We start from the raw sequence: 10,164 nt of genomic DNA, 5'->3' as shown, positions 1-10,164 counted from the left end.
CGAACCTGGGACCCCTCAGTCCGCAGGCCGACGCTCTATCCACTGAGTCAAACCAGCCAGGGCAAAAAATACATTTTTTTTTCCTGTGCCACAGAGTTTGAGCAATTAGTTTGTGTGCCAGGAGTTGAAAATCACTGCTCTATCCATTTGAAAGATGTGCATGGACTTCTAGTCTGTTCTTTGTGTTTGACAATATTTCTTAGAATTCGTTTCATGTGGGGCAAGAAACAGAATATTTGCACACCAGGTAGGTGTCCCATTCCCTGGCGGTGGCTGGGAGGCATTTCTGTGCTGGATTACATTTTTCCTGGCCTTGACGGTTTCCCGAGGAAGCCTCAGTTTGCTCTTCTGTACACTGTATGCTGTGAATGATAACAATGCCCATTCTATAGGGAAGTTATGAAGATAAAATGAAATGATGAGTATGAAGTGCTGAGCACAGCAACAAAAACAGAGTGAATACTAAAGAAGGGCGATTGATACTCTTTGATAATGATGAGAAGTAAATGACGGGTAGACCCTGTTGTCTGGCCCCCGTGCAGTGACTAGTGAGCTATAATAATCCAGTCACTTTGTGACATTTGACTATTACGTTCTAGGAGTTTCAGGATGGTTCGTGCTAAGAGCTGGACCCTGAAGAAGCACTTTGAAGGCAACCCTACAAATAGTAACTTTGAGATGAAGACAGTAGAACTCCCACCCTTAAAAAATGGAGGTAAGTCATATCATATGATTTGAATGGAAAGAGACTGTATCAATCAAACTTTGCTGCATAACAAACTACCCCAAAACTTAGTAATTTCAAACAACAGTCATTTATTAGCACACAATTCTGTGGCTTCAGTTCTCCTCTGTGTGGCCTTCCTAGCAAGCTAGTTTGAGCTCTTTATTTCCACGATGGTCTCCTGAATCTAGAGCAGCAAGAATCGGCAAGCTGCAAGTACCTTTCAAACCTCTACTTGTGTCATGTTTGCTAATAAAATTGTCAAAGCAAGTCACAGCCGCGCCCAGGTCAAGGAGAGGGAACAGACTTCTGATGAGAGGATTGGCAGAGAGGCCCTCACACAGAGATGGGAGGTGCTCTCGGCCATTCTCAGTCTGCCACGGAGACTTTTTCAAAGTCCTCTGTGTGAAGCCTCCATCGAAGTCATGTTGGAGGATCCCTCATCCAACACAGTAATTTTTCCCAATTACTTTCTTGGTAATTGACACTTGAGCTTGGGTGCATTATTCTTCATGACTTTGATCGATGGGAGGATTTCCTCTCTGGCCTGGAGAACTGTATGATGACAGTGGGGTAGAGAGTCTGTGTGCAGAGCTCAGACTATCCCTGTGAGGAGAGAAGGAGGTGAAAATCCTCATCCTTCATTGAGGAGCGTCCTGTCCACTTGGGGGAACTGAATGGTCAAGTCAAACCTAAGGTTACAAATATGGCCCTGGGCAAGTTACTGAACCTAAACTTAAATAAGGTAGAAACAATAATTGTTGAGAATATCCTATGAAATAATACATGAAAAGCAGGGAGTGCTGTGCAAATATGATGATGATGATGATGATGATGATGACGACGACGACGACGACTACCACCATCATCGTCATCATCAACAACAACAACAATAGGCTGGGCCAAATGTGAGTCCTTCTTGGCTCTTCAATAGGAAGTACTTGTGAGAGGGCAGCCCTGAAGCTGAAATACGATCTGTGTTTATTTAGAATGTCAGAGACAACAAAGGCATCAAGCCTTTAGTTCTAATTGCCTATGGGATGCTTTCTTTTGTAGAGGTCCTGCTGGAAGCTTTGTTCCTCACTGTGGATCCTTACATGAGGTATTATTTTCCTCTTAAAAATTCTTCTATTGTATGTTAGTCTCTCTGTTAAAGTAGCTCATCTTGTAAAATAGCCAACTGATTCAAAATAGTCATTTCCTCCTGATTCTCCCAGCGCAGTAAGAGTGATGGGATTTGTGGCAGGCAAAGGCCAGAGAAGCCTGGTGAGGAATTACCCTGGCCTCTTTATTTTACAGTTACCTCCTATCTTAGTGTCCACAGTTTGCCTCTCATTGCTCACCAGAATTGCTTCCAGAAAAATTAAAAAAAAAAATAAACCAATCTCCAATTTGTCCATTTCACTACTGGCAAGCAATTTGAGTAGAGGAAGATGCTAAGACTAAAATTGGATTTTCTTGCCTTCTATTTCCCTATATTCTTGTAATTTGGGTAATCTGCAGCTGACTCAAACTGAGTAATCAGTAAATTCTCTGGGAGGGAAGAGAATAGAAGCTTTCATAGGTCACACACTCCTCCGTAATTTTTTGCCTAGGTAATCCATATAGTCATCTTTCCTTTAAATAATTTTTCTCCTATTTGATTGATAGAGATGCAAAGCTAAGACACCAGCTGTGTGCTTGCAATTCAACTTGATTCCGACACTACCTACCGGAAGATAGTGTCAGATCCCACAGGTTAAAGGTTCAGTCCCACACGTCTGTCCATCCCCCTTTAGGCACCAATTGCAAGTCCAGGTTTCTGTGCACACTTCCCCAATGGTTTTCCATTTGCCTTAAACTCGAGACAGTTTTTCCCAGATGCTCTTATGTATTAAGCATGGATTATTTTTTTCCAGATTGGCAGCCAAACGATTGAAGGAGGGTGATACGATGATGGGGCAGCAGGTGGCCAGGTAGATATTTCCATTTATCCCAGTGTTTGGAAAATATGTCTCCCCTTTACCTTCTGCTAGGCTCTGTCTCTGTCCATTGCTCTCACAATTTCTTCAACTGTGTACCAGTAGTTCACTCATTGTTTGATCTTCAAAGCAACATGGGAATTGTTCTTTTCCTGACTAATGGGAAAGGAAGAAAGGCTGTGAAATTGTCATCATTTCAACTTCACTTTGCTATACTTACTTTTAATTACTAAAAAAAATTGTATTTGTCCAGTTCATAATTATTTTGTAGAAATTCAAATAAAACAAAAAATTTGTATCTTGGAAGCTGACAGTTCCCCCATCAGCCTCAGAGAGGACTGTTGTGAATGTATTATTATTTCAAAATTTTTTCAGTACACATACTAATATCTATACTTTTTAAAAATGGGATTAAATGCCCTTCAGCAAATTGCCTTTCTCAATATGTTATGGATGTCCTTTGTTGGTAGTATAGAAATATATTACCTATCTTTTAATGGCTGTAATTTATGCCATTGTTATCTGCCAGTGAACTATTCCACTACTGACAACCATTCCCAAATACAAATAGTTCTGCAAGGAATAGGTATATGTGTGTCTGTGTACTCTTTGCCCACTTTGATGAATATTGTTTTACATTAAATTTCCAGAAGTATAAGTTCTAGGTCAAAGGAGGTACGCATTTTTAATTTGAAGAGATGATGATAAATTGCTCTTCCAAATGATGGTATGAATATCCACTCCTATCAATATCATATTAATCACCCTGTATCCTACATAACTATATGCCTATTGCTTACCATCAATCTTGGCAATTTGAGAAGAATATGTTGATATTTCATGCACAATTTAATTTGCATTTCTTTCATTCTTAGTGATGTTGACATCTTTTTTGTAAATTAATGTAAATTTCTTCTGTGAATTATCTGTTTATGTCCTTTGCCCTTTAGGTCTTTTCATCTCATCTGTTAGGAATATTACTTTTGCAAGTAGTTGGGTCTTTGTTTTTCTTTATCTATCTTCTATACCCAATCATAGTTTAAACATTTTATGAGATACCATTATTAATATTTGTAATTATAGCTTCTTGGTTTTATTGCATGATGATAAAGGCATTCTTCTCACCAAATGGCTAAAAGATTTATCTTCTAGTATGTTATACTTTAATTTTTTACATTTAAATCTTCGAATTATTTTATTTTGGAATAAGAACTGAAGTGTTTGCTTTATGTCCAAATGACTAGCCAGTTATACCATTTATTAAAATTTTATTTGGATTTTTATTGGGACTTCAATAACTTTATAGATTTATTTAGTGAGAACTGCAATATTTACAATATTTCTCTCCAAGTACAAGTTATATCTCTTCATTTATCCATTTTTGTGTTATGGCTTATTAACAGTTTTCTTCATGTAGGTCTTACTCATTTCTTGCTAACAATCAAAGGAGTGAACATGTACTTGTGTTTGCTGAGTTGCCAAAGTCTTTTTTTTTTTTTACATAATACCCAGTAATGGAAATGTTGTTATAATACTCTCATACATTAAGTGTACAAGCAAAAGTTGGCATAACCTTCTCAAAAGGAATTTGGCAATATCCAGCATCAGTTAATGTTTTAATACTCTTTACCCTAGTAATTCCATCTAGAGAAATACTGTCTAAGGCAATAACAAATTCTTATTTATGGATAGAAATTGAAATGTAATTTACATTAGGAAAAATACTGGAAATAGTCTAAATGTCTAGTAATGGGGAAATAATTAAATTCATTATAGTTTTTGAAGGATTCTGACTAACATGAGAAAAAGTATAAGTTATATAGACTAATATAATGTTGAAAGAGAAAATTAGATTACAAAACACATAAAATTACTTCACTTATGTAAAGACACACAATATATACACGTTAAAAAATATATCAAGATTGCCATAAAATACACCAAAATATTACAAGTTATCTTTGTTTCATAGGCTTAGAACTGATACTTTTATATGTTTTGAATTTTCTAAAAATAAATGTATGTTATATAACTTTATAATCTTGGGAGAGGGACAATAAAGAATGGTAAGAGTGGGAGATGATGGAAGAAAGGGAATCAACAAATCAGATAAAAAAAGGAGCGGCTTAGAGACAGAGGTAAAAAACCTGACGACACCCTGGAAACCAATGGGGAAGAGTGTGTGGTGGCACAGTGTGAATACAGTAGAACGGTCTAATCACATAATGAATGAAGAGTGTCCCCTGGATTTTGCCATCAGGGGGTTGTTGTGACCTTAGTGGCATAGTGGGGGTGTTGCATTGGGTTACCAAGTGAATGGGAAGCAAAGAAGATAGGGGAAGGAGGTAGGGAGAAAATGGGATTGTGGAATAGCAGAGTTGAGCAAGCTTTTACGCGGAGGCAAGGGACAGTAGGGAGGAAAGTGTTACAGATTCAGGGGAGAAGAAGGGCTCAGAAATGGAGGGTGACCCCTGAAGAACATAAGCAGCTGGTGTCCAGGGCACCGCGAGACAGAGGATGGACACCTCTTGCTTAGATGGAAGAGAAGTGGGTTAGGACAGGGACAGATGCTGGGCCAATTGAGTAGCGTCCTGTCTGATGGCCCCTATATTTTGAACAGAAGAAGGAGAGACCAATGGCTAAGAATTAACCTGGAGACATGTGGGCGGAGTATTCATTCGTGGAATATCAACCTCCGTGCTCATGGTATAGAGCCACACAGCATCCCCATCCTCTTCGAAGGCAAGAGGTTTCACATGTCCCGATGTGCTTTATCTTTCAGAGTTGTGGAAAGTAAAAACTCAGCCTTTCCCACAGGAACTGTAGTATTGGCTCCTTCAGGCTGGACATCACACTCCATTTCTGACGGGAAAGAGCTAGAGAAGATGCCGGAAGCGTGGCCAAGCGCATTGCCTCTGTCTTTGATGCTGGGGACACTCGGCATGCCGGGGTGAGCTTTGTGCCTGTCTGCCATTTGTTTGTCTGCCTGACACTCCGTATTTCCAAATGCTTTGTCCAGAACGTGGTCAATCAGAAGAGACGAGCCATTAGAGCAGTGGTTCTCAACCTTCTGGCCCTTTAAATACAGTTCCTCATGTTGTGACCCAACCATAAAATTATTTTCGTTGCTACTTCATAACTGTCATGTTGCTACTGTTGTGAATCGTAATGTAAATATCTGATATGCAGGATGGTCTCAGGCGACCCCTGTGAAAGGGTAGTTCGACCGCCAAAGGAGTTGCGTCCCACAGGTTGAGAACCACTGCGTTATAAGTTCAGGGCTGATTAGAGAAGATGGTGGTGTTAAGAAGGAAAGAAGAGTGGGTGAGGCTCAAGGTAGCCTTGAAACTAAAGGAAAAGAGGGGGGAATCAGGTCAGTGACACTCAGGTACACAGAGGAAGCAGGAGGAAGAAGCAAATGTAAATCTCTGATATGCAGGATGGTCTTAGCGACCCCCGTGGAAGGGTCGTTTGACCGCCAAAGGGGTCGCGACCCACAGGCTGAGAACCGCTGCATTATAGATTCAGGGCTGATTAGAGAAGATGGTGGGGTTAAGAAGGAAAGAAGAGTGGGTGAGTCTCAAGGTAGCCTTGAAACTAAAGGAAAAAAGGGGGGAATCAGGTCAGTGACACTCAGGTACACAGAGGAAGCAGGAGGAAGAAGCAACGTGGGCACGATCCCTCTCAAGCACCTGGCAAACGGCAATGCAAAGGCTCCAGCTCCTCCTGTCCCTGGGAGGGCCCTAGCTTCACCCATCACTCATCTCTGCCTGCATTTCAGAATTCTAAAAGGGAAGGAGTTCGGTCTACCTTGGTTTTCTGCCTCTGTATCCTTCCCCGCCTTTCCCTGAGGCGCAAGAGAAGCTGGACATTAAATAACAAAGATGAATCACAGATTATACTAGTAGCCGTGCAGTCTCTCCGCTTGGCACAGATTTGAAATAAATGCCCAGGTGTCTCTGGACCTTGGGAAGTTCTTCCTGTCCCTCAGGAAGACACCTGGTCAGGTCATCCTGTGTCTACGTTCCAGGTCCCGGCTGCATTGTGGACCTCAAGTTTCTTTTATGCCCGGGAGAAGCAAGGTCGATTGAATTCCTTTTGGAGTCCCCAACACGTTCTAGTCATTGCCTGGAATTCCTTTACAAAGGGTCTTTTACTATGTTGTGTGATCCTTTCCTTCCTTCCTTCTTCCTTCCTTCCGTTTCCACCTTTCTCCCTTCCTTCCTGCCTTCCTTCCTCTTCATTTCCCCCCATTTGCCCTCCCTCTTTCTTTTGAAAAACACTGGATTAAGGGAATATTAGTTAGATATTTGGATCCTTGGATAAAGTGCTCCCTATGCCTTTCACTACCTTCCCTTCAGTGCTCAACTCTCATGGACCCCAAATAGAGTCAAGGCCAAGGACGCTTAAGTTATGCCAATATATAGTTTCTGGTTTGTTTGTTTTTTTTGGTTTTTAAATAAATCACATTTTTTTATATTTTATTGAATTTTTTGCAGAGAGGAAGGGAGAGGGATAGAGTTAGAAATTTTGATGAGAGAGAAACATCGATCAGCTGCCTTCTGCACACCCCCTACTGGGGATGTGCCCGCAATCAAGGTACATGCCCTTGACCGGAATTGAACCTGGGACCCTTCAGTCTGCAGGCTGACACTCTATCCACGGAGCCAAACCAGTTAGAGCTGTAGTTTCTGTTTTATATAGAAACAACTTTACATGAATTTGTCTGAAATTTTGAAAGTGGCTTAACAGTCACCATAATGGTTATGGATTTTATTGGCTCAGACTCAGGGGTGCAAAACATAACTCAAACTGTTTCTACTATTGCACTTCGTTTCTATTTCAAGCCCTTATTTTGGCTGGGGTAGTAAAAGAAAACCTCAGTAAATTCAGTGATCTCTCAGGTCATTTCAGGTTTCAAGCTGCGCATTTCCTTTATCTTCTCCCTGAGGTTGATGCAAAGCTCCAAGGGCGAATGCAAGTTCAGTGTCAGTAGAAGGGGGACAACAACTTCTTGAGCTTGATCTTTCTTAGTCTGAGGCCAGTCTCCTGCTCAAAGCGTAACTTTTCCCATTGTGTCTTCAACCACGTCGTCTTCCAAGCCAGCAGTCCACGGAGGTGTGGTGGTTTCTTCCCCTGCTCCCCATCAGTGCTGTCTGAGCTGTGTCTTTGCAGGCCTACTGTTCTTTTCCTGCAAGCTAACTTTGACATCCTCCTTGGGGTGAGATGAAGAAGTTTCAGAAGTTCTCCCATACTGCTTTGGAGCCATGGGAAACGCCAGGTGTTTCTCTCTGACCGTGTCATGCCTAGACACCTCATACCATTGTATCTGCTCTGTGGCTGTGGCACCGGGATGACATGGAGATGAAGCTCTCCATCTCCCTAGGAGTTAGATGCGAATGAGGCACAAGCTCTCTATTCTTGGGTCACCAAAGTTTAAGGGGGACCTATCTTCTTTCACCCCCAAGACTTAACCTGGTGATAGACAGGACGCAGTCCCCTTCCAGCCAACTCTCCATTCCCACCCTAGTCCCTTCATCTTTATTTCTGTTTGGAGTGAGGGGTAAGGAAAGAGGAGGTGGACCATTAGTGGATGGTAATATTCATTTCCTATTGTTTTCTTTTACCTAGACCCCTGGCAGTCTAAGAAAGTCTTTGGGATATATCTGAAAATGAATTATATGGGAAAGCAACAAATTTATCCACATATCCTTAATTTTCTTTCCTCAGCCTAACAGCCTACTTTGGCCTACTCGATATCTGTAGTGCAAAAAGTGGAGAAACAGTCTTGGTTAATGCAGCAGCAGGAGCCGTGGGCTCTGTTGTGGGGCAGATAGCTAAGATCAAGGTAAGTGTCTTCACAGGGGTGGGCAAACTTTTTGACTCGAGGGCCACAATGGGTTCTTAAACTGGACCGGAGGGCCGGAACAGAAGCATGGATGGAGTGTTTGTGTGAACTAATATAAAGTCAAAGTAAACATCATTACATAAAAGGGTACGGTCTTTTTTTTCAATAGTTTTATTCATTTCAAACGGGCCGGATCCGGCTCGCAGGCCGTAGTTTGCCCATGGCTGCTCTAGGAGCAAATGCTCAGCACCCACAGTGTGCACTGGGAATGCAGCAGTGAACACAACAGACCTTCCCTAGTCTTGGAGATGCAGTGGTTCTCAACCTTCCTAATGCCGCGACCCTTTAATACAGTTCCTCATGTTGTGGTGACCCCCAACCATAAAATTATTTTCGTTGCTACTTCATAACTGTAATTTTGCTACTGTTATGAGTTGTAATGTACATATCTGATATGCAGGATATATTTTCAGGGGTCGCGACCCACAGGTTGAGAACCGCTGGTAGTGGATCTTGTTTAGAAGTTGAAGATTGGGAATGAATGAGAAATGGGAGAATGAGGAAAAAAATGAACATTATTACTTTTTTAAAATATATTTTTATTGATTTCAGAGAGGCAGGGAGACAAGAGAGAGAGAGAAAAATAAATGATGAGAGAGACCCACTGATTGGCTGCCTCCTGCATGCCCCCTACTGGGGATTGAGCCTGAAACCTGGACATGTGCCCTGACCGGGAATCACACTGAAATCTCCTGGTGCAAGGGAAGATGCTCAACCAACTGAGCCACACCAGCCAGGCTTCTTTCATAGTGGTTACTGAACATTTCTTGCTACAGCCTTACCTTCTCTCCTTATGATTGTCCCCCAAAATAAAGGAGGAACGAGAGGTAGCCAATCAAGATAGCCCACATGGCCCCATGGCGAAGGCTACTGCAGTCAGCCCAGAGCGGTGGGGCCAACTCCTAGGAGGTACCTAGGGCATGGAAACATTGCTCTGATTTAGCCAGGAGTCTGTGTTCAAGAGATCTGAGGTGATGGTGGGCAGCAGGCAGCTCAGACATGGTCGGGATGTGTCACATGGAGGAATGCTGCGAGCTGATTTGGCTTAGCTGGTCCTTTGCCAGAGGCTGGGATGCAGAATCAGGACCTAGTGCCTGGGGAAATAGTGAAGTAAGATACAGATGAGTGCAGGACTCTAACCAATAGCCAAGGATTCAGGTGGCCCCCAGTGTTAATGGGAGCATGGGCTACAAATAAGAAATGAAGCTACCTTAGAGGTTACAGGGAGAATTTATTTACAAGTAAGTAAAGACAGAGGAATAGATACTGAATTTTATCAAATGTTATTTCAGCATTATCAGGTTAACTTTGCAGTTAATGAATTATATTAGTATTCCAGTATTGAATCATTCTAGCATTCCTGGAATAAGCTTTATTTACCTACTAGGGGCCCGGTGCACGAAATTCATGCACTGGGTGGGGGTGAGGGGGAGTGTCCCTCAGCCCAGCCTGCCCACTCTCACATACTGGGAGCCCTCAGGCATTGACCCCCATCAATCTCCAATCGCAGGATCGGCCCCTTGCACAGGCCTGACGCCTCTGCCAGAAGCGTCAGGCTTGGGCAGGGGACC

At 42.3% G+C, this 10,164-nt stretch overlaps 1 protein-coding gene across 4 annotated transcripts in view; it reads left to right on the top strand.

Moving 5' to 3' along the window:
• PTGR1 (prostaglandin reductase 1) overlaps positions 1-10,164 on the top strand; it is a 24,910-nt gene that overhangs the window by 2,151 nt on the left and 12,595 nt on the right. For 2 of the 4 annotated variants that reach the window (XM_006771181.2, XM_006771182.2), the window contains exons 2-6: positions 600-715; positions 1,781-1,826; positions 2,623-2,679; positions 5,468-5,635; positions 8,416-8,533. In XM_006771181.2, the coding sequence (XP_006771244.1) occupies positions 610-715; positions 1,781-1,826; positions 2,623-2,679; positions 5,468-5,635; positions 8,416-8,533 (495 nt within the window). In that variant the 5' untranslated portion in view covers positions 600-609. Of the gene's footprint in view, positions 1-109; positions 248-295; positions 456-599; positions 716-1,780; positions 1,827-2,622; positions 2,680-5,467; positions 5,636-8,415; positions 8,534-10,164 lie in introns of those variants that run through there. The other 2 variants (XM_015568781.1, XM_015568782.1) reach the window with 2 other exon arrangements.

The sequence above is a fragment of the Myotis davidii genome, unplaced genomic scaffold (assembly GCF_000327345.1).
Source record: "Myotis davidii unplaced genomic scaffold, ASM32734v1 scaffold64, whole genome shotgun sequence".
NCBI lineage: Eukaryota > Metazoa > Chordata > Mammalia > Chiroptera > Vespertilionidae > Myotis > Myotis davidii.
The sequence above is the reverse complement of the archived record's forward strand: the minus strand, read 5'-3'. Positions and strand labels throughout refer to the sequence as shown.